The sequence below is a fragment of the Symsagittifera roscoffensis genome, chromosome 5, assembly GCF_963678635.1.
Source record: "Symsagittifera roscoffensis chromosome 5, txSymRosc1.1, whole genome shotgun sequence".
Taxonomy (NCBI): domain Eukaryota; kingdom Metazoa; phylum Xenacoelomorpha; order Acoela; family Convolutidae; genus Symsagittifera; species Symsagittifera roscoffensis.
The window spans coordinates 36,711,173-36,736,405 of NC_087066.1; the positions used below are offsets into that span (position 1 = coordinate 36,711,173).

The 25,233-nt window shown below is 34.4% G+C and overlaps 3 protein-coding genes across 3 annotated transcripts in view; all 3 read right to left on the reverse strand.

Annotated features, from left to right (window-relative positions):
* LOC134847013 (uncharacterized) overlaps nucleotides 1–15,563 on the reverse strand; it is a 29,227-nt gene extending 13,664 nt beyond the window's left edge. The window contains exons 1-3 of the mRNA XM_063864495.1: nucleotides 15,001–15,563; nucleotides 13,338–13,478; nucleotides 166–410 (exon numbers count right to left, since the gene is read on the reverse strand). Of these exons, the coding sequence (XP_063720565.1) occupies nucleotides 166–410; nucleotides 13,338–13,478; nucleotides 15,001–15,089 (475 nt within the window). The 5' untranslated portion in view covers nucleotides 15,090–15,563. The remainder of the gene's footprint in view (nucleotides 1–165; nucleotides 411–13,337; nucleotides 13,479–15,000) is intronic.
* LOC134847014 (fatty acyl-CoA reductase 2-like) overlaps nucleotides 1–25,233 on the reverse strand; it is a 116,606-nt gene that overhangs the window by 64,731 nt on the left and 26,642 nt on the right. The window lies entirely within an intron of this gene.
* Nucleotides 15,599–25,204, reverse strand: LOC134847016 (U6 snRNA-associated Sm-like protein LSm6). The gene is made up of 3 exons (XM_063864500.1): nucleotides 25,054–25,204; nucleotides 20,459–20,572; nucleotides 15,599–15,704 (listed from the first exon to the last, which is right to left on the reverse strand). Exons 1-3 carry the CDS (start codon nucleotides 25,187–25,189, stop codon nucleotides 15,673–15,675), a joined length of 282 nt encoding a protein of 93 aa, XP_063720570.1. The 5' UTR covers nucleotides 25,190–25,204; the 3' UTR covers nucleotides 15,599–15,672.

The window sequence follows — 25,233 nt, forward strand, 5'->3', positions numbered from 1 at the left end:
TATTTCAGTCGTTATTCTTCTCTGTGTTTATTTATTCGTCCAGTTGCGAACTCTCTGTAACCATCAAAATCGCTCACCCCTTGCACGAAATGCTCCCTCGCAGCTCCCCATATAGGAGAAGCTTTACCTTAAGTACGAAGTAAACTTTTGAGCAACATGACTGACCTGCAATATCGGCCTGTGTGGCATCCTGGTCCATGAGCCACACATGTCGACAGTGAGGTGTGAGTGCCTCACATATCTCCTTTACCTTGGGTAGGTACTCCTTCACAGTGAACACTGCCCTGGCACCACTGTCCCTCAACTGGTGCTGTGTCTCCTCCACCGTGTAGGCTGGGTTGCACGTGGTGATGGTGAGGCCAGCTGCTGCCAGGGCGTGGAATGCAATACAGTACTCTGGGCTGTTGTAGCTGAAATCAAAGAGAGAGGAGATCAAGAGCGAGTGATTGAGAGTGAGTTTTTTTTCATTTCTCAAAAAAATTGGTTTTGAAAAGTTTTACACATACAGAGTGAAGAAACATAATTATATGATTAATAGCGCCGTAACTAGTGGTCAAATAATTGCCTAAAAAAATTGTAGAATTTCAGTTTTTTGACCGGTGATCTATTGGGTATTAGGTTGCATTATTTGTGTAGTGCCAATAAAGATGGATTGAAGCGGTCGCAACAAATAGCTTTAGTTGAAGTTTGTGTTTTTAAGTGTAAATTTAGTGTCTGTTTTTAAAGATGTTACTCATATGTTGTGGTTTTATTAATCGAAATATAAAGCTTTTTACACAGGCGAAGCTGAGCTATGATATGAATGCCTATGATTAAAAACCAACGAAAAAAACTCAAAAAGCGCGTTTTTGTCAATAAAAATTGCCAAACATCGAGCTACGGGAACTAAGCCGACAAAAAAAACAGACGGACGATAGTCAGAAAAAGCACAACCCTTCTAGTTTGAAAAAAAGGGCACGGCAGGATTCAAACCGCAAATCTTTGCCGTCTCAAGCAGCTGTTTCATCTCTACGCCAGATATGTGATCGGATTTGAATTTATAATAACCTAGCGGTGACAAAGCCGAAAAAACCTGAGCAGAAACCCTTCAGGACGAAAATTCAAAAAACGCTCAATTTATTTTAAAAATGTTAAGTCCCTTTTCCCATCAGAGCACACAAACGCGCAAAAAATTTTTCTCGGTCGTAACGATGCAATAAAAGGCAACTAGGTCAATATTAATTCAGTCGAAATTTATTAAGAAGACAAAGACAAAAAAAAATGAAAAAAAGTGAAATTTTACAAAACGAGCTGGTAAAATTACAACTAATGTGAACAGCGAATTTCGATTGGTCCTGGTCAGATTCAAACTCAGAACCTTGATCACCCCAGGTGTATTCAATACCATCAGAGTCCCTTTTCCCATCAGAGCACAGAACAGAAAAACTTTCCTCGGTCGTAACGACACAATAAGAGACCATTAGGTCGATTTTAATACAGTCGAAAATTATTAAGCCGATAAAAAGACAAAAAAAAACGAAATTTTAACAAATCGATCTGGTAAAGTTAAAACCAATGTGAACAGCGAATTTCGCTCGGCCCTGGTCAGATTTGAACTCAGGACCTTTATCGCTCCAGGTGTATTCAATACCATCACGCTAAGTGCGCAAAAGACACTACTAAATTTGAATTCATTATGAACCAAGGTACCACCAGTAGTCTAATGAGTCCTGTGGACAAAGTTGTTCACGGTAAAAAGTCTAGTGTCCAATTGAAAAACCCTTGCTTATCGCAAGTAAAAAAAACATTAACCATTTAATTTTTTCGGCTTTCCAATTAGTGGGCGGTAAGTGTTGAACCTGAATCCATCCTAATAGGCGAGTGGTTAAATAAGTAGATAGGTATCCATTTGTTTTGTATAATATCATCTCAGTAGAGTGCCGATGTGCGACCGCCACTCCCCCCCCCCCTCAATTTTGGTTGCCAAATTTGTCTATATGGTCCCCCTTTGGTATAAGTTTACATCCATTTTTGGCTGAGCAACCTCAAAATTTTTCTGAAGGCGCCAATATTGACTAACTTTTTGGGGCGATCGCGCACCGAGAAAACGCCATTTTGGCCTGTTATTTGAAAAATTTGTCTGCGGCGCACAAAATTTGGTCGGCCTAAAAAGAAGATCGGCAAAATTTTCAACAACTGTCCTCCCCCAGAAAAATTTCTGCTTACGCAATGTGTCATCCTATTTCATTTTCACTGAACCGATGAGTTGATTGAAATCACTGAAAAAATCTCAATATTGACAGCCTATACTATTCAATTGAACTTCTTCAAGTGTTAGACCTTATTTACGTTTTCTTCTCTTCCTTTATGTTTCGCGTTTAAATAATAGATAAAAATTGCCCAATATTTAAAATTTACTGCTTAATTATTTGATCCTACTTGGTTCAAATTTCACGCCCAAGTTATCTTGTTTAGAGAAATTTGTCATCTAATTGTAACATTTGTTTTGCCATAATTTGTTTACACGAGAGGCCATTGAATGTTTAAGAAAAACAACTTTTATACGCTATCATTTTTTTGAAGGTGAGCCCTACAACTATTTTTACACGCGTGTAGTTATATTGCTGCTGAATTTGTTTTATTCCAAAAACTTATTGAGCTTTATCGAGTTTTTCTCATTTTGCCATGATTTCATCTGTTCCTAAAATATATTAAGTTAAGAATGACCGAACTTCACTTAAATTTATTGCTCTTTTATGAATGAGTAATAATGATGTAAATGCATTAGGTATCTATCAAAATTGTTGGGTAATTGAAGTTTAAAGGAGAATTCGCTCAAATTCATCCATAGATTTTGCTATAAATTGACACACTCCTTTCAAATTCCAAGCACAAAAATATAATGTTATTTTCATCGGTCAGGAGGTTAAATAATCCTTCTATTGCCAAAAATGAATGTGATGAACGTCACACTTGATGAACACGTTAAAAACGTCCCACTTCCCAATCGATTAACTGGAATTCCAACTTTCTCGCCTTTCTCAACTTACTTTTTACACCAAGTTCACTATTTCGACCAGTTTGTTTGATTCATACGAGCCTCAATGTATCTAGGTCATGGCAGAGTTGAATGCAAGACTCATTCTATTTTCTAAATACTAATTGATTTCCCTCGCAACACAAGTATCGGTGGTTGGACCTCCAATTGAGGTTATGAGAAGCTTGGAGCCCCAGTTGCGGGTTTGATTTAACAAGGGTAACCCCCCCCCGTTGGAGTTATGGCGGATTACTACACTACTAAGGAGACACACACACACACACGCGCACACACACACACACGCGTACACACACTCACACACACACACAAGCGCGCGCTTACACACACACGCGCGCGCGCACACACGCGCGCGTACACACACACACACACACACCCACGCGCACACACACAGACACACACGCACGCACACACACACACGCATGCACACATGCACGCACGCAGGCACACACACGCACGCACGCAGGCACACACACACGCACGCACGCAGGCACACACACACACGCACGCACGCACACACACATGCACGCACGCAGGCACACACACACACGCACGCACGCGCACACACATACACGCACCCACACACACGCACGCACACGCGCGCACACACACACACACACACACACACGCGCACACACACACGCGCGCGCGCACTCAAACACACACACACACACACACACACACACACAGAGAGAGAGAGAGAGAGAGAGAGAGAGAGAGAGAGGAGATAGAGCGGATAGAGAGAGAGAGAGAGAGCGACGGTAGAGAAAAAACAGCGAGGGGAGACAAGAAAGAGCTATCCAACAAAACTCCAACAGGTGGCGGTACTAGAGCAGAGGAAAGACATTGGAAAGCCAAAACCGCAACTGAGGCTCCACGCTTTCATCAAAACCACTATTGGGTTCTAATTACCCATGCCTGTTCTTTCGAAAATAGCATTAAAAATAAAAAAGGAATAGCATAAAACAATACTTCAACGAGCTTTTGGGTTAAAAGTAGAATTATATCATAAGTTATATGAATTGAAAAAAATACTTCGCGTTTGTAAACAAAGTTGGCATACAAAATAGTTGGCACGGAAATGAAATGGTATGTCTATTTTAGAACAAGTTCGTATCACACTTATCAATTATAACTCTTTCTGCCGATGACACTGCGAGTGTTGATACTCAGAAAAAGAAGGTCTGACAAAAATTAGTGAAATTCAATTTCTCAGCATCAACAATCAGTGTTTATCTTATTTTTTTTAAATGGAAGCAAAATCTTCTTTTAATAATAATAATCATAATAAATTGTTTGCAAATTAGATTCCATTCATTGTAAAAGTTACTACATTTACAATCAAACGAAATCTCATTGCGAGAACGCCGTTTCAACACATCAACTGCTAAGCTTGTTTTTTATTTGCTTGTTTCAACACATCAAGCGTTACGCCTCGAGTGATTGAAGAGTAGCTCATATTCGATGCACCTATCGTTAATTTAACTAAAATAAGTCTGAAATGAATACGTAACAGATTGCAAAAAACTTCAGGATAACTGCATCGATCATGAGCTAATCATCAATCACTCGAAGCTTGATGTACTAAAAAACAAGCAAATTGAAATCCAGATAATCTCTCTTTTAAACAACAAGACAAACACTACGATTTTTGATGCAGAGTGTAAATAATTCGTGTTAATAATTCATTTCAGAAGTTTATTTTCTCATCACCATCAATTGTAGTCTGAATCAACAATCGCATCAATAAAAACTTCATTTTCAGAACAAGAGAAATAATTAAGAAAAACAATTGCCCCCTAGAGTTAGCATTGGAGCGAAAAATACGAAGCGGTAACTAAGCCGATAGTACTTGGGTAGACACCAGCTGAGCCTAAAAGAAAGCTCATCGCAAACTTGAAGCTTCTGATATCAAATTAAACCGTATTCTACTGTTCTGGGGAGAAGTTAGAATCAAAATTTTAGAACGCAGCTAACAGACCGTTGACAAATGTTGAAAAAACTCAAGGATACCAGAACAAAATCGGACTAAAGGATAAAAAACTTCCACTTTCGAATTCAAAGACAAACATAGCCAACTGACAGTTGGAAAAGAGTATTGAACGAAGGGAACAAAAAAACTTTCGAATGTTACAGAAAAAATATATGCCCTAACTGATCTTTGAATTTCAAGAACAACCTTTGATTACTGCTTGTTTGATAAAATTTACCCAATTTGAGAGAGCTGGATTTTTAAGCAAAGTGTTTATACCGCTGGAAAATCGATTAATTAAATTCCACTTTCGAAGTTAGAAGTCGCTCAAATTTTTTCGCGCTATTTCCACGTTAGCACAATTCGAAAGACATAAAATTCCCCAGTGTCGAGAAAAATTCGTTAGAATTTTCTGATATTTCGTCTAGCTTCGAGCTAGTAAAGTGAGCGAGCAAGCTTACAATAGCTTATTTATCCTTATTTGAAGCATTGAAAAATTAGTTTTACTCGAGTTTAGTTAGTTTGTGGAGTTTATAGCGCCATTTTAAGAATCAAAAACTTCAAATATTCAATAAGTTTCTGAAAAAAAAACTTCCAAAATTTTTTTCAGATGTTTTTCGTTTTTCTTGTCATTTTTCAACAAAAACTGTTTTCCAATTTGCCTATTTTACTATGACTGTCGAATATGCCTAAGTTCTAGTTTTTCGTTCTGATCCTTTTTCACATTAGGCAGAAAAAAATGTATTCTTTAAAGGCTATGGCCGCATTATTCTGTGCTACTTGCACAGTAACCTAACCAGCTATCCTTGTTTCAAATAAAATTAGCTGTACCTAAGTGCATTTATTGTTGTCTGGTTATTGCCATTAGATTATATGAAAGTAGTCCATCATAAAAGCGGCCAAGAGGAAAACTGGTTGAGTTGAGGCACAGAAAATCTAATAGCGTTTGATGACAAACTTGTTGGCAGCAGGGACAATGACAACTTTTCAGAGCCGCTGTTTCTTGCTTTGCAATCAAACAATGATAGCTGCAAATTATGTTTTCAATTTCCAGTCAACTAGCAAGCCCGCCTCCAATAATCAATTGGCTCGCAGAAAATTAGTTGTTGTTCTGATCAAGGTATCCAAGCGAAGAAACTTTGAACAATTTCAAGTTAAGCCATATCGTAAATCGGTTTAAAAAACTTAAGGTAGGTTTCAAAGAACGAATCGGTTCCCCAAAAATTGAAGTTTTTATGGCAAGCTATGAAACTTTGAATAATTTCAAAATGTTTCATAAAGCAAATCGGATGGCGCAACTTAAAGTTTCTATGTTTGGAAGTTTCGAAAACTCACGTTGTTTCATAGAGCGAATCAATAGGCAAAAAGTTTAAGTTTTAGGCATATGGTTTCGACTTACCTCTAAGGTTTCTATATTCGGAGGTTTCAAAAATTCAGGTTGTTTCATAGAGCGAATCAGTTGGCAAAAAGTTTAAGTTTTTCTTAGTAAGCTATTCAAGCTAGGAAATGAAATATTTCAATTTACTTCACAGAGCGAACTGGTTCGCAAAAGGTTCAAGTTTTCTATGCAAGCTTATTGAAATATATCCAACTTTTAAACATTTTCAAATTATCGCATAGACTAATTTAGGCCACGAAATGTATACGTTTTTCGAAGCAAACTAATGAGCTTTGACACTTTGAATAAATTCCAGTGATTTCACAGACTCGCGAAAATTTCGCAAAAAAATTAACTTTTAATGAGCAAGATGTTCAAGCTGTGAACCTTTCAATAATTCAAGTTAGTTCGAAAAGTGAACCGGATGGCAAACTGTTTTTCTGTTGAAGCCTTTCAAGCGATTTCCAGATTTATTCTTTGTTTTTTTTTAAATTTTTTTTGCGCAAGCTAATGGAACAAAAAAATCCAAGCTATTTCTTAGACCGAATTCAAACAAAGTTTTCTAAAGCAAGCAATTTTAGCTATGAAACTTCCATATAATTTAAGATAATTGATGAAACAAATCTGTTCACAAAAAAACTTGTTTAAGCAAGTTGTTCGAAACTTTGAAGCTAATCGAAACTTTGCAAACAACGGGTTTATTTCGGAAGTTAATTCATAGACTGACTCGGTTTGCGAAAAAAAAACAAGTTTTTCCAGGCAAGCTAAAAGAGCTATGCAATTTTGGAATACTTCAAGTTATGGTTATTTCATAAACCGAATCAGTACACGAAAAATTTAAACGTTTTCTAAGCAGGCTAAGAAAAGGAATTCATTCAAGTTACTTCGTAGACCGAATCGATTCGCAAAAAGGTTATGTTTTCCTTTGTAAGGTTTAAAGCTATGGAACAATGAAATATTTCAAGTTATTTCATAGATTGAATCAATTCGCGAAAAACTTTAAACTTTCCGATGCAAGCTACTCAAGTTATGAAAATTCGAAATATTCCAAGTTATTTCGTTGACTAAATCAGTTCGCGAAAAATTTAAAGTTAGTTTTTCTAAGCTAGCTTTTAAAGCTATTGAACTTCAAAAACAGAATCAATTCGCTCAATTTTTTTTTCGAAGCAAGCTAATCAAGCTATGAAACTTTGAAATATTGCAAGTTATTTCGTGTACTAAATCGGTTCGCAAAAAATCTAAATATTTCTAAGCAAGCTTTTGAAATTATGAAAATTTGAATTCTTCCAAATTATTTCGTAGACTGAATCGGTTTGCAAAAAATTTATAATTTTAAAAGCAAGGTTTAAAGCTATGAAACATTGAAAAATTTCAAGTTAGTTCATGGATTGAATCGGTGCCGCAAGTTTTAAGTTTTCTAAGCAAGCTTTTAAAGCTATGAAACTTAAAATTATTTCGATTTATTTCAAACTGAATCGGTCCACGCAAAGTTCAAGTTTTCTAAGCAAGCTATTGGAGCTAAGCAATTTGAGATTTCTCAAGTTATTTCATAAACCGAATCAGTTTGCGAAACGCTTTAAGTTTTTCGAAGCAAGCTAATCAAGCTATGAAACTTCGAAATATTGCAAGTTATTTCGTGTACTGAATCGATTCCCGAAAAAATTAAAGTTTTCTAGGCAAGCTTTTAAAGCTATGAAGCATTAAATTATTTCGATTTATTTCATAAACTGAACTGGTCCGCGCAAAGCTTTAAGTTTTCTAAGCAAGCTATTCAAGTTAAGAAAATTTGAACTTTTTCAGGTTAATTCCTAGACCGAATCGTTTCGCGAAAATTTGAACTTTTTCTAAACAAGCTATTAGAGCTGAGCAACTGTGAAATATTTCAAGCTATTTCATCAACCGAATCAGTTCGCGAAAACCTTTTAGTTTCTTGAAGCAAGCTAATCAAGCTATGAAACTTCGAAATATTGTAAAACTTTGAAAGTTAATTAGTGGACTAAATCGATTCTAGAAAAGTTGAAAATTTTCTAAGCAAGCGTTTAAAGCTATGAAACTTCGAATTATTTCAAGTTATTTCATGAACTGAATCGGTTCACGAAAAATTTCAATTTTTCTAAGCAAGCTATGAAAATTCGAAATATTCCAAGTTATTTCGTGGACTAAATCAGTTCGCGAAAAAATTAAAGTTAGTTTTTCTAAGCTAGCTTTTAAAGCTATGGAACTTCAAAAACAGACTCAGTTCGCTCACTTTTTTTTCGAAGCAAGCTAATCAAGCTATGAAACTTTGAAATATTGCAAGTTATTTCGTGTACTAAATCGGTTCGCAAAAAATCTAAATATTTCTAAGCAAGCTTTTGAAATTATGAAAATTTGAATTCTTCCAAATTATTTCGTAGACTGAATCGGTTTGCAAAAAGTTTATAATTTTAAAAGCAAGGTTTAAAGCTATGAAACATTGAAAAATTTCAAGTTAGTTCATAGATTGAATTGGTGCCGCAAGTTTTAAGTTTTCTAAGCAAGCTTTTAAAGCTATGAAACTTAAAATTATTTCGATTTATTTCAAACTGAATCGGTCCGCGCAAAGTTCAAGTTTTCTAATCAAGCTATTGGAGCCAAGCAATTTGAGATTTCTCAAGTTATTTCATAAACCGAATCAGTTCGCGAAACGCTTTAAGTTTTTCGAAGCAAGCTAATCAAGCTATGAAACTTCGAAATATTGCAAGTTATTTCGTGTATTGAATCGATTCCCGAAAAAATTAAAGTTTTCTAAGCAAGCTTTTAAAGCTATGAAGCTTTAAATTATTTCGATTTATTTCATAAACTGAACTGGTCCGCGCAAAGCTTTAAGTTTTCTAAGCAAGCTATTCAAGTTAAGAAAATTTGAACTTTTTCAGGTTAATTCCTAGACCGAATCGTTTCGCGAAAATTTGAACTTTTTCTAAACAAGCTATTAGAGCTGAGCAACTGTGAAATATTTCAAGCTATTTCATCAACCGAATCAGTTCGCGAAAACCTTTTAGTTTCTTGAAGCAAGCTAATCAAGCTATGAAACTTGAAATATTGTAAAACTTTGAAAGTTAATTAGTGGACTAAATCGATTCTAGAAAAGCAAGCGTTTAAAGCTATGAAACTTCGAATTATTTCAAGTTATTTCATAAACTGAATCGGTTCAGGAAAAATTTCAATTTTTCTAAGCAAGCTACTCAAGCTATGAAAATTCGAAATATTCCAAGTTATTTCGTGGACTAAATCAGTTCGCGAAAAAATTAAAGTTAGTTTTTCTAAGCTAGCTTTTAAAGCTATGGAACTTCAAAAACAGAATCAGTTCGCTCACTTTTTTTCGAAGCAAGCTAATCAAGCTATGAAACTTTGAAATATTTCATAGATTGAATCAGTTCGCGAAGAGTTAAAGTTTACCTGAAAAAAATATTAAAGCTATGAACTTTGAATTAATTCATTTTATTTCATAGACTCAATCGGTCCGCGAAAAGTTTAAGTTTTTCTAAGCAACCTTTTGAAGCTATGCAAATTTGAATTCATTCACATTATTTCGTAGACCGAATCGGTTCGCAAAAAGTTTGTTTTTCTAAGCAAGGTTTAAAGCTATGAGACATTAAAATACTTCAAGTTATTTCATAGATTGAATCAGCGGCGCAAATTGTAAAAATTCTAAGCAAGCGATTAGAGCTATGCATCTTTGAAATTTTTCAAATTACTTCAAAATCCGAATCGAATCGCTAACAGCTTTAAGTTTTTCGAAGCAAGCTAATCAAGCTATGAAACTTCGAAATATTGCAAGTTATTTCGTGTACTAAATCGGTTCGCAAAAAATCAAAATTTTTCTAAGCAAGCTTTTGAAATTATGAAAATTTGAATTCTTCCAAATTATTTCGTAGACTGAATCGGTTTGCAAAAAGCAAGGTTTAAAACTATGAAACATTGAAGAATTTCCAGTTATTTTATAGATTGAATCGGTGCCGCAAGTTTTAAGTTTTCTAAGCACGCTTTTAAAGCTATGAAACTTTAAATTATTCCAATTTATTTCAAACTGAATCGGTCCACGCAAAGTTCAAGTTTTCTAAGCAAGCTGTTAGAGCTAAGCTATTTGAGATTTCTCAAGTTATTTCATAAACCGAATCAGTTCGCGAAACGCTTTAAGTTTTTCGAAGCAACCTAATCAAGCTATGAAACTTCGAAATATTGCAAGTTATTTCGTGTACTAAATCGAATCCCGAAAAAAATTAAAGTTTTCTAAGCAAGCTTTTAAAGCTATGAAACTTTGAATCATTTCGAATTATTTCACAAACTGAATTGGTCCGCGCAAAGCTTTAAGTTTTCTAAGCAAGCTTTTCAAGTTAAGAAAATTTGAACTTTTTCAGGTTAATTCGTAGACCGAATCTTTTCGCGAAAATTTGAACTTTTTTTAACAAGCTATTAGAGCTGAGCAACTGTGAAATATTTCAAGCTATTTCATCAACTGAATCAGTTCGCGAAAAGCTTTTAAAGCTATGAAACTTTAAATTATTCCAATTTATTTCAAACTGAATCGGTCCACGCAAAGTTCAAGTTTTCTAAGCAAGCTGTTAGAGCTAAGCAATTTGAGATTTCTCAAGTTATTTCATAAACCGAATCAGTTCGCGAAACGCTTTAAGTTTTTCGAAGCAACCTAATCAAGCTATGAAACTTCGAAATATTGCAAGTTATTTCGTGTACTAAATCGAATCCCGAAAAAAATTAAAGTTTTCTAAGCAAGCTTTTAAAGCTATGAAACTTTGAATCATTTCGAATTATTTCACAAACTGAATTGGTCCGCGCAAAGCTTTAAGTTTTCTAAGCAAGCTTTTCAAGTTAAGAAAATTTGAACTTTTTCAGGTTAATTCGTAGACCGAATCTTTTCGCGAAAATTTGAACTTTTTTTAACAAGCTATTAGAGCTGAGCAACTGTGAAATATTTCAAGCTATTTCATCAACTGAATCAGTTCGCGAAAAGCTTTTAAAGCTATGAAACTTTGAACTGTTTCAAGTTATTTCGTAGACTGATTCGGTTCGCGAAAAAAATGTTCTAAGCAAGCTTTTCAAGATATGAAACGTTGAAATATGTCCATTTAATTCATAGACCGAATCGGTTCGCCAAAAGTTTCTTTTTTAGCATTGAGGTTGCTGTTGTTAAGTGATTCGTTCCAGACTGAACGTTTGACAATCTCAGTTCCAGACAGAAATGAAATGAAATTTTGGACAGAAAATAGGCAGATACTGTCTAGCCTTCAAGTTGGATCGAGTTTATTTTCCTCTGATGGTTGCTCTGATAAATTCTTAAAATTTACGCTCGATAGCCTCTGAAACAATGTCTCCTAATATTATTAAGCATTGTGTTCAGATAAACATTGCGTCCACAGCTCATTCTGACTTTCATTTAATATATAGAATTATTGTTACGTCATTGTTCGCATGACTTATTTCAAAAAGAATTATGCTTCAATTACACAATCTTTTATTGACAACAAAACACTAACAGTGCATGAATTATATGGGTACGATTTGTTAAAATTTAGTTTCAGATCGTTGAATCAAAGACTTTCCACAAGCATTCTGAATTCTCTATTTTCTATAAAAAGTTTTGCAATTAAAACAAGAATTTCGAAAAACACAACATTCATTACCTCATTCTGTAAAAATACAATGAAACCTTTTTCAAATGATGAGTGAAAATGATTTGCTGCCGGAAAACTTTGAAAAAAAACAGTAAAGTAAGAAAATGTTTTCGTTCATAAATTCAAAAATAATATTATACTGGAAAATAACGAATTGGTACAGCATTTATCTCAGTAGATATTCAGTGTTATCAAAATTTTTACACAGGATTTAAATGCTAACAGATAATCACTCTAGGGTTGCGATTCTACCCTAAAGTATGAACTTCTAAATCCTTGTATTTTTCGAGATATCGCATTTTTTTCAAAAATTTCAAAAATCTCATTCTTAGCGAAAATTGCTGGATTATCAATAAGATAAATGGGCTCGTCTGAGCGCAATTTTTACCCATTATTTCTAGTCCTTTCCAATTGTTCTCCTTTTTGTTTATCCATCAATTATTGAGACATCGTATAATATTATCGATGACAGCCTGAACTGAGTGTATGCTACTGGGTTGTGCTAAATGTCCAAGAAGATTCAAAAGAACCGCTTCAAAAAATTCGAACTTTATTTTTTTTCTACTATTTACTCTAATTTCTTTGAATAGAGGGTAGACCTTAAGTAGGAGCTCAAAGCGCGTTTCGTCTATCCTTTCTAATTTCATGTACTGGAATGAATGGTTCGATATCAATTGTTTACACAGAGGCGAAGTTGCACTTCGCATACAAAAGCAAAAATATGACCGATAAAGCTACTGGGAAAAACTGAATGGGAAAAACTTTGAGTCTATAAAATTTCATAAGTGACGCACGCCAATTATGAGTCTCTATAATTGCTAATAGACGCCAGCCAATTATGACTCATTAGCAATAACAGTCAATTTGAAAACAAAAAGAAACTTCCAACTAACATGCCTCAATTTATAGAGCGGACGCATTTTAACTGGTATACGAAAAATTCCATTTAAAACATCTGACCCTGCCCGGATTCGAACCCTCTGCTGCTGGTCTCCTTCCCTACGTCTACGCTACAGATCCATGATGCCTTAAAGCTAAAGTGCTATATGTAAAATAATAGTCTGCGTTAATATCCTTAGCATTGGCTGTTCTTAATCGCTGGTTATCGATCTTATGCATATACTGCAATAAATGAGCTTTTTCAAAAAGAGCACTTATATTTGCGACTTAGGTTGGAAAAAAAGAGAGTTCGTAATATCACACAAGCTTTGCTTGTGTAATAACTAGTTGAAAACAAATTTATGATGTTTGTTTCTACATGATTTTGGATAAATAAATTCTTCTTCTTTTATTGGGACCCACCTGAAAATGCAGACGACGTCTCCTTTCTTCCATCCCTTTCTGAGCATGCCACTGGCTACTCTCTCACACAGCTGCTTCATCTGTCTAAATGTGTAGGTCTGGCCGGACACTGCCTCCACTAGAGCCACTTCATCCCCGTACCTGCAAGTTAAAATAGAACAGGAAGCAATGCCAGGTATTGTGCAAAAGCAGCACAGAAAGTTTAGCATTTTTGAGACTACTATTATGAGCTCATTATAAGCCTATTATAAGTCTATTTTTTTCAATTTCTTCGCTCGAAATTAAAATATCAAAAAATTAAAACCCGCCATAAAAACATGCAAAACTCGGGAAACAAGCGCGACCTTATCTGCATACTATTTTCCAACAAACTTATCTTTATCTACTAAACTGAAAAGCATGCGCTGATAACTTGACTTGACAGTCCGTATTCGACATACACTAGTCGGCAAACTTGAACGCAAATTCGAGTTTCCGTTATCAAATAGCCTGTTTCAACATTTACTTCAAATTAACACGAAATTTTTACAAGTACCAAGAGGTTAAACGAGCAGAGCTAACCCTCGATGAAGTTATTAAAAATGAGACAAGAACTTTTTTTGCGGGTACAAAAGCGCCAGCTTTCGCCATCTGCAGAAAGTTTTCCATCTCGAATAAGCTGAGTAAAAATAGTTATTCATGCGATAAGAAACAGTCTCAGCAAGATAATTGATTATATCAGCACGACAATTTTTCTAAACGCAGCTGTTTGTGACAATTTTATGACGTTGGGAAAACCTGAATCGGAATGCAAAACCTGGAATTTTCAGACTATTTCTGCCTCGTTTCGGTTCTGAGGTAGATCGATTTCGGGTAGCTGGTTGATTGGCAACATTTCATTTCATGCGTAAATTAACCGTAATTTTCGAAAATTACATGTCAACAAAGAATATCGAACTGACATAAATTACAGTAGTTACAAGCAGAGTTCAATGTCATAAAACACGCAAATGAATATATTAATAAATCAATTTTAAAACAGCGCCTGAACAACTTTAGACCTTTGTTTCGGTCTTTCAGTTTTTTCGCCTTTTCTCACATACTCTTCCCAGTATGTAGGTGGCTCCGGCGTTCGCGCATCCCAAAATGATATAACATTCAGTGGGTTCCCCCCCCCCCCCTTTTCTTTCAGCTGGCTGCGCCATGATGTGAAAACACCAAGGTAAATATGTTTAATTCAAAGGCAACTGCATCGTTCAAAATACTTTATGTTCTGCACTCTTTTGTTTCAGTGTGCGCCAGAAGACATAGCATAGCGATCACAAGGTCAATCTAGCAGGTCCCCAGATGGAACCAAAGATTTTACATATATAAACTAAACTTGTCCTTATGTCACTTCGTTCACCATTCGTTCGAAAATTCATTAATTACGACCTTGAATTCTAGCGAGAACAGACCCTGAATAAGCTGGTGAGTCACTTCAGCCAAATATTGATACTTCGATAGAGGATATTTATGATCATCTGCTCTCATAATTTATGTAGAAACTTAGTAAAAAAAATTGAAAAAATGTCCAAAATTGCAGTGGCTGCTTAGTGTTAACAGCTGAAATTGCGTTTAATTTTGATAACAAGTGTAAAACACTATATTTTGCTTTAAAGTATTGCATTACGCTAATCCTTACCGGTCGAAGTGCTCAAAGAAGAACTCGGAGAAGGGCTTCTCTGGAATTTGGACGTCATCAAACTTGCTCTTGAACACCATCTGTGTCATGGTTGATAGCAGAGAACTCAGATAAGGTACGACGAGAGAGAGAGAGAGATGAGAGCTCAGTTAAATAAACACGCAGCTCAAATGCACTTCGCACAAAGCTTCCCTTAGAAAACACAATTGAAAACACCGTCGCCAAAATGGCTGCTATCTTGCTTGATGGCCCTTGAATGTACTTTACTGCGCTTAAAAATGTTCAAAATAACAATTTATAGTTCCAATGAAACCTGCTGTTTTATTTTCTTGCAGAACTTAATGGCTTCGAATGAAACTGAATCAATTTCCAAGATAAGTTTCTCGATATAACCAGGATTTCTGCGGTTTTGTGTTTTGTCAACTGAGGTTGACCTGATTTTAGCAACTTGAAGTTTGAACATGAACTTCCCAACCACAAAAACTGCAGGTGTCTCCCCTTTAATGGTTTTCTATGTTACATCTCAAGTTCCTCGAACACATTCTTCAATTCGTTAATGCATACAAAGCACTCAAATGATCAAATTAAGAAAAAAGAAGCAGAAAAAAAATTGAATTCAATAAAGCAAGGGTAAGCAAAAAAAAATCAATGTAAACGTTTATGTGTCTCCTCTCATCTTCGCTTTGTAGTACTGATGTACAAAACTGAAACATAAACCTAATTGAAATTAAGAGACAACAGAAAACCGGAAAAATTTCATTGGAGGGAGGAATTAAGTAAAACCGAAAAGAAATGATTGACTTTTTGATACTTCAGAATTTCGAAGAAACATATCACGTTGAAGATCTCTACTTTTCACGAATATTATATATCGCTTGTTTTCATAAAATACGCCCAAAGAAAAACACAGAGGCCAAGCAGCGCTTCGCTAACACAAGCGAGGAAAACGCAAAAAAGAGCTCTAAACAGGTAAGACAAAATGAATTAAGGAAAAGATTAAAACACCTTGAAAATTTTTTTGTTGAGACTAGGAGTATCACGTTCTCACATCTGCTCCACGGCCGCTTGTAGTTTTACTAACACTAGCTACCAATAAGCAGCTACAGTCTATATTTAACTGCCAATTTTATGCAGCAAAAATTTGACCAAAAAAAAACAAAATTATTTAAAACTTCCAGAAAAGGATATCTCACCAGTTGATTAGCAATTTCACGGCCTCGAATCCGCGCAAAGGTCGCTTGCAAGTAAACTAGTGGTCTAGCTAATGCTGAATCTATATGCTCTAGTATTGTTGTTCATATATTGTACTGATACGGAAATGCGTAATTTTCAAAGTTTCAAAAATGGACTTTATCCTAAACCCTAGTGTTTCCTGCTAATGCAGAGGATTAAGCGCTGATTTAAAGAAGAAAACTACTACTAGTTCTTTCAACTGAAGTCTTTATCTCAGATTTGGCTGGGTGTTCATTCAGATAAGGGCCGCTTGAGAAGGGAATATCCCATAGTTAGTTCGTTTGATTGTAACCTTCATCTCTGATTTGTGCATTTAATGTTTAAGAAAACGAAAAAACTCGAAAAAAGGCCAAAAATCCCCCTACTGAAACTTTCGAAGGCCGTAGAACGTGAGTTAAAATGAAAAAAGACTAGCAAAACATGCAGGCACCATGTTGGTCATATATTGTACTGATACGGAAATGCGTAATTTTCAAAGCTTCAAAAAAAGGACTTTACGCTAAGCCCTTTTGTTTCCCTGCTAATGCAGGGGGTAAGCCTTTATTTAAAGAAGAAAACGCCTTCTAGTTCTTTCAATTGAAATCTTTAGATCTGGCTTGGTAGCTTTCGGAAAAAACTGAAAAGGATTCCCAAATCGACTTTTCCTACATCCTTAAAATTTTCTCTACCAATGCATAATAAAAGTCTCTGCTTTCTGCACCATGACTTTTAGACTAAAGATTTCCGCAGCCTGATTTTGTAGATTGAGTCCTTAATATCAGATTTAGCTTTCGAGAATAAATAATTTTCGAGAATCAGATTTAGCTTTCGAGAATAAGTAGTTTTCGAGAATAAAGACGAAATTTCTTTTAAAAAGGTTTAAAAAACTAAAGGAATTTTTCCGAAATCCATAGCAGCTTTTTTGTTTAAAAAAACAGGTAAAACAGATTATGCAGGCCAAATACAAGCGCCATGTTAGTTTTAATGATCTATCAACCTCAGATTCAACAGGTTAGTTTTTGAAACAAAAAAAAAACTTTCCAAAAAACGGGAGAATTTTCAAAAAGTGGACATTTTCTAAGGCTACAAGTTTTTTCAAAAGGCAGGGCATAGCCGCTTACGCGGGTAAGAATCGCATATCAGATTTTTTATTCGGTTAAACCCCTAATCTCCGATTTGGCAGGGCAGTTTTTGAGAAAAGTTAAAAGTTTAAAAAATTAACCAAAATGTCAAAAAATTGAGCTTGCTTGAGGCCATAACTTTTTCTACCGAATCCAGGTAAGAGCCGCTTGAGAGGGCAAAATCTCATAACTTATCCGATTGATTGTAACCTTCATCTCTGATTTGTGCATTTAATATTTAGGAAAATGAAAAAATTCAAAGAAGTAGGCCAAAAATTCCCCTACTGAAAAAACTTTCGAAGGCCGTAGAACGTGAGGTAATATGAAAAAAGACTAGCAAAACATGCAGGCATATAGAAGAGCAGCCAGTTTTTCCATTGGTACCATCTTTTTTGAAAATTGCTTCAGTAGTTTTTGAAACAAGATTGATGTTTCTGCAAAAGTTAAAAAAAAATTTGCAAAGCGTTGCAAAAAAACAAAAAACATTAAATCCCATATACATTTTCATAAAACATTTTTTTCAACTAGGACTTAAAACTAGTCAAAAACAAAGCAACATTTTCCATTAATTTATTTCTGCTCAAAGAAGCCTAAATATGATTAAATTGAAAAATACCAAAAGTGCCACCGAATGAGCACTTTAATTTGCGACATGGGTTGGAAAAAAACTCTTCGTAATAATACACTACGCTTTGTTTGTGTAAAAACGTAATCAGTAGGTAATTTATATTGTGCTGAAAATCTTTAAGCTTAAATCTACTTCCGAAACTAAAGGTCATTCACGTTTTTTCGCGCCATTTCCGCGTTCTAGATTTAAAAAAACTTAATGTACCTTCATTTTGGTACACGAACTTGGATTGAACTTAAAAACATAGCCAACAGACTGTTGGAAAAAGTCATGAACGCAATAAAATTGAAAAAAAAGACTTTCTTTTTGAAAAAACTTCAAAATTCTACAAAAAGACTATTTGAATTTTATGAATAAATTATGATTTACTTTGTTTTGAAAAGATAAACCAATTTGAGAAAACTGGATCAACTGGTTTATTGTTTATTCTGCTGAGAAATAGGAAAATTAAAATCGACTTTCGATACTACAAGTCGATCACGTTGTTCGTGACCTTAACAATTTTCCTGTTCGACTCAAATTTTACAGGGGCAACCAAATGAGCATTTTTATCTGCGAGAGCTACGTTGAAAAAAAAGAACGTTCATACTATTACACTACGCTCGCAAGCCGCAAGTGTAAAGACTGTTTCCTAATGAAAAAAAAACAATCACGACCTATTTTACGTGACTTCACTACGTTCATTGACCCTTAAATACACCATCCAAGCTAACATAAACCATGTTGATAATATATTATAACAATCTTAATGAAGAAATTATCCAAATATTGGAAGCATAGCCAACAGACAGTTGGAAACCTGTCATTGAACCCAAAGGAGACCGAGAAAAGAAATCTTCAGCTTCCTCGTCTCAAAAAAAATATTACATGGCCTTTAACCTGTTTTAATTTCCAGAATCATTGTTGATCGATACTTTTTTTGATCGAATTAACCAAAAATGAAAAATTGGATCAATAGTTGACATTGTATTCCGCTGTGAATTCAAAAAATTAAATTCACATGCGATCACGTTTTTTCTCGCCACCACTTTTGTAGTTAGTAAGGGGAATTCGACTAGCTTTTAAAACTGGCAATTAAATTTGAATTGAACTACAAAAACTAATATGGATAAGTACATTCATATATGAAAGCAGGGTTGGGAAAAAACGTTTTTTATTGAAAAAATCAATTAAACAGCGTTTTTTTTTAATATAACACATGTTTTATTGTTTTTTTTACAGTTTGTTCAGATCTAACTTTCTGCCCTTACACCGCTGATCTAATAGATATGTGGCAAGAAAAACGGGAGTCAAATAATCATCTCTTCTTTTTGCTACAAACTGTTTAAGATGATCGGGTGCAACATTACTGAGATCGAGCCAGCTCAATAAGGGAAGGCGGCTCATACCCCTATCGCAGCGGTTCGCCTCCCATACAATGTTAGTTTTTTGCGATAAAAGTCACTGTTTATAATTTCTGTTTTAAAACTTTGTTTTTTTGCCATGTTTTAAAACATTCCCAACGCTGTATGAAAGTACTTATCTGAGTTCATTAGAGCATTTTAGACTTTCTGAAATAATCAACATGGCCTATGCAAGTGTCTTCGCTACGTTCATTGATACTAAAAAAGAACTATGTACAAAATCAGAAGACAAAGGCGAAACGCAGCCTCACCAAAATTGCGAAGCCACACAAACATAGCACAATCTAGCAGACAGAAAAAGAAGGAAAACTAGTAAGCCGAAAAATTGAAAATTTGGTCGAGAACCACTTACACAAAAAACCACGAAAAAACCACTTAGTTAGACTTTTCGAAAAAATCACTTGCACAAAAATTTCAAAATTTCGTCGAGAACAATATTTTTGAAGAAAAAAACGCCCAGAAACACAATTGCTGTCGTTAAATAAGTATTCCAAAAATTTATCGAGCAACAAAAGCAGGGTAAACAACCGTTGTCACGAAAAATTTTTGGAAAATCGGAAATTCTAATACGCATGTCCTCCATCACAAACGAAAATAATAAAGTTAAGCGAAGTAAATTTACAAGTTACGAATAAACTAATAATACATACAACAACAAAAAAAATCGCTAACATCAAAAAACCGTGATGTAGTAACTACGGCGAAAAACAAAACAAACGCAGACAAACAAAAGGCCAAAAATTTTGCTGAAACGGAGGTTCGTAACGGAACGAAAAATTTTCCATTTGAAAAAAAAAGAACCTGGCAAGATTAGAACCTAAAACCTTTGCCGTCACAGGCGTAGTCGTTACGTTACCTCTAAGCCAAGTGTGCCAAAAAAAATCTGAGAAATTGAGTTTATTATAAGCCAAGCTATCGAATGATTCAACTGATAAAGCTATCAAATGATTTTGTATAACGGATCAAGTCTATAGAAAAGTGTAAATTCGAAAAAAAAGTCAATATTCCTTTTCCGTAACGCTTGCTAATCGCAAGCGTAAAAATTCTGCTTAATCGCGTCATGTTTATCTCAATTTTGTCAGCAGTATATTTACCATTGTTACCACGAATAAATGTGTCCCCGTATTTGTTGCGCAGCTGTCCATTGACGTATTCTTCAGTCTGCTCCAATGCAATATTCATATAGCCATCAAGACATGCCAACACACCTTCAAGCAAAACACAGCCAACAATTATGCATCGGGCATCAAAGTTGTATTTAAAAAAAAAGACGGCCCAGTAGTGGAAAACCACGCTTATTTGAATTGATATAAATTTGATATAATATTTTGATATAAAGATATGATATAAAATTTTTGAACATTTCTAATATCGTAGAAAAAAAACTTCATGTTTAAGCTCTTTAAATTTCATGTGTTTATGATTGGCATTTTTCTTAAAGCTAACGCATTAGGAGATTACTGAATCAATATGTAATTTTTCTATTTCGCTTGGAATTCAGCAAATTAAATTCATTTTTGAAACTAGAAACATTTCGCAACTAGACCAAATCAAATCGCAGGAAAACAAATTTTGCGCGAACAAATTTTAGATTATTTCATTTAAAAAATCCTTATAAGTTTCTTCAGTATGTCCATCGACAGTTGATTACGTTTGAAACATGTTTAGCTTTGAGTATATCTTCAAAATCTAGAGGCAAGGCAATTGATAATCTTCTGACAGCCCTTACTACAGAATTGGCAACTTCGAATTTTTAAGAAAAAAGTTAAATTTTCTGAAAACTTTTTAAAAATTCACGAAAAACGTCATATCTGAAAAACTACAAGGATTTGAGCAGTCACAATTGGAGGCAGAACTTGCAACTCCTGAGTATTCTCTGACAGAGCCTCACTATAGAGATAAAAAATTCAAACTTTTGTGAAATTTTTTTATATCAAAGTTCTCTAAAAAATTTTAAAATCCTAAAAACCGTCACATCTCGAAAACTACAAGAATTTCAGCACTCATATTCCGAGACAAGATTTGCAACCACTCAGGGTACCCTCACTATTTACAACAACATGATTAGGATTTTCAAAGTTATGGAAATTTTTTATTTTCTAAGTTTTATTGAAAATTTTTGAAAAAATCAATAAAAACGTCATATCTCTAAAACTACAAGGATTTGAAAAGTGAAATTTGGAGGCAAAACCAGTAACAAAAATTCTAAAAACAGTCAGATCTCGAAAACTACTAAGGTGCAAGCACTCATACTAAGAGACAAGATTTGCAACCGCTTAGAGTATCCTCATAGTTTCCAACGTTAAGATTAGGATCTTCAAAGTTATAGAAAATTTTTATTATCTAAGTTTTATTGATATTTTTTTAAATCATAAAAAACGTCGAATCTCGAAAACTAACAAGGTTTGAGCACTCTTTTTTGGAGGCAAGATTCGCAACCCCTAAGATCCTGATAATCTTCTGACAGCCCTTACTACAGAATTGGCAACTTCGAATTTTTAAGAAAAAAATTAAGTTTTCTGAAAACTTTAAAATACACGAAAAACGTCATATCTGCAAAACTACAAGGATTTGAGCAGTCACAATTGAAGGCAAAAATTGCAACTCCTGAGTATTTTCTGACAGAGCCTCACTATAGAGATGAAAAATTCAAATTTTTGTGAAATTTTTTTATATCAAAGTTCTCTAAAAAATTTTAAAATCCTTAAAACCGTCATATCTCGAAAACTACAAGAATTTCAGCACTCATATTCCGAGACAAGATTTGCAACCACTCAGAGTACCCTCACTATTTACAACAACATGATTAAGGTCTTCAAAGTTATGGAAATTTTTTATTTTTTAAGTTTTATTGAAAACTTTTGAAAAAATCATAAAAAACGTCGTATCTCGAAAACTACAAGGATTTGAGCAGTAACAATTGAAGGCAAAACTTGCAACTCCTGAGTATTCTCTGACAGAGCCTCACTATAGAGATGAAAAATTCAAATTTTTGTGAAATTTTTTAATATCAAAGTTCTCTAAAAAATTTTAAAATCCTAAAAACCGTCATATCTCGAAAACTACAAGAATTTCAGCACTCATATTCCGAGACAAGATTTGCAACCACTCAGAGTACCCTCACTATTTACAACAACATGATTAAGGTCTTCAAAGTTATGGAAATTTTTTATTTTTTAAGTTTTATTGAAAACTTTTGAAAAAATCAATAAAAACGTCATATCTCTAAAACTACAAGGATTTGAAAAGTGAAATTTGGAGGCAAAACCAGTAACAAAAATTCTAAAAACAGTCAGATCTCGAAAACTACTAAGGTGCAAGCACTCATACTAAGAGACAAGATTTGCAACCGCTTAGAGTATCCTCATAGTTTCCAACGTTAAGATTAGGATCTTCAAAGTTATAGAAAATTTTTATTATCTAAGTTTTATTGATATTTTTTTAAATCATAAAAAACGTCGAATCTCGAAAACTAACAAGGTTTGAGCACTCTTTTTTGGAGGCAAGATTCGCAACCCCTAAGATCCTGATAATCTTCTGACAGCCCTTACTACAGAATTGGCAACTTCGAATTTTTAAGAAAAAAATTAAGTTTTCTGAAAACTTTAAAATACACGAAAAACGTCATATCTGCAAAACTACAAGGATTTGAGCAGTCACAATTGAAGGCAAAAATTGCAACTCCTGAGTATTTTCTGACAGAGCCTCACTATAGAGATGAAAAATTCAAATTTTTGTGAAATTTTTTTATATCAAAGTTCTCTAAAAAATTTTAAAATCCTTAAAACCGTCATATCTCGAAAACTACAAGAATTTCAGCACTCATATTCCGAGACAAGATTTGCAACCACTCAGAGTACCCTCACTATTTACAACAACATGATTAAGGTCTTCAAAGTTATGGAAATTTTTTATTTTTTAAGTTTTATTGAAAACTTTTGAAAAAATCATAAAAAACGTCTTATCTCGAAAACTACAAGGATTTGAAAAGTGAGATTTGGAGGCAAAACCCGTCATAAAAATTCTTAAAACAGTCAGATCTCGAAAACTACTAAGGTGCGAGCATTCATGATAAGAGACAAGATTTGCAACCGCTTAGAGTATCCTCATAGTTTCCAACGTTAAGATTAGGATCTTCAAAGTTATAGAAAATTTTTATTATCTAAGTTTTAATTTTTTTTTGTAAATCATAAAAAACGTCGAATTTCGAAAACTAACAAGGTTTGAGCACTCTTTTTTGGAGGAAAGGTTCGCAACCCCTAAGATCCTGATAATCTTCTGACAGCCCTTACTACAGAATTGGCAACTTCGAATTTTTAAGAAAAAAATTAAATTTTCTGAAAACTTTTTAAAAATTCACGAAAAACGTCATATCTGAAAAACTACAAGGATTTGAGCAGTCACAATTGGAGGCAGAACTTGCAACTCCTGAGTATTCTCTGACAGAGCCTCACTATAGAGATGAAAAATTCAAACTTTTGTGAAATTTTTTTATATCAAAGTTCTCTAAAAAATTTTAAAATCCTAAAAACCGTCATATCTCGAAAACTACAAGAATTTCAGCACTCATATTCCGAGACAAGATTTGCAACCACTCAGGGTACCCTCGCTATTTACAACAACATGATTAGGATTTTCAAAGTTATGGAAATTTTTTATTTTCTAAGTTTTATTGAAAATTTTTGAAAAAATCAATAAAAACGTCATATCTCTAAAACTACAAGGATTTGAAAAGTGAAATTTGGAGGCAAAACCAGTAACAAAAATTCTAAAAACAGTCGGATCTCGAAAACTACTAAGGTGCAAGCACTCATACTAAAAGACAAGATTTGGAACCGCTCAGAGTACCCTCACAGTGTCCAACAACAAGATTAAGATCTTCAAAGTTATATAATTTTTTTATTATCTTAGTTTTATTGATTTTTTAAATCATAAAAGACATCATATCATCGTAAACAACAAGGATTTGAAAAATGAGATTTGGAGGCAAGATTTGCGACCCCTGAGAGTACCCTGACAGCACCCAACTATTTAACTGTTTATCTGATCTGAAACTTGAAAGGGAATAGCCTCAATTGCATAATTCCTTCATGAATTAATTTAATTCGATAGCGCCTGCTAATGGCAGCGTGAAAACACAAAAAGTTTATCTTGAAAAAGTAAAATAAAATAACTCAGACAACGGGATCCGGCACCGCCCAATATTCACATTACTGAAACAATAAGCCACGAATCGGCTCATTGAAAAATTTTCAACTAGCAATATCTATCGGGTAAATTAGAACACAAGAATGTAACACAGATAGATGCCGAGTCTTTCACAAGAAAAATGTGGACTGATCTCATAACACTAAACCAGCAATCTAGCTTGATTTGGGTAATATAAACAACAAAGATTTTTTCCATTGAAAAAAATTCAAATACGCATTTCTTACTTATGGCGAAGCGAGCGAAAAAAAACTTTTTTTTCCAAATAAATTATTGATTCTTCGAAACCTTAATATGGTGCCAGAACAGAGTACAAAACCTTCTGAAATGCTTCAAACTCTCGCTTCTCACTGTTTTGATTTAAATACAATCGATTAAATGCAACTGTGGACATTGCAACCCGGTGCAGAAAGTCAGCTCAGCCGTCAAATGATCCAAACCCTTGTGTAAAACACAGAAGCATAAACTCTCTCACTCATACCTCGGTAATCAACGCCTGAATTTAGTTTCACAACGACTGGTTTTCCGATGACACTTTTCAGAAAATCCCTTGGTGTTTTCTTTCCTTGGTTAGGAGGAGCCTCAGGTACCGGTTTTACGGTTTCTGGACCACTCATTTCTATCTTTAAAATCAGATTTTAAGTTTTCGCGCATTTTGTGT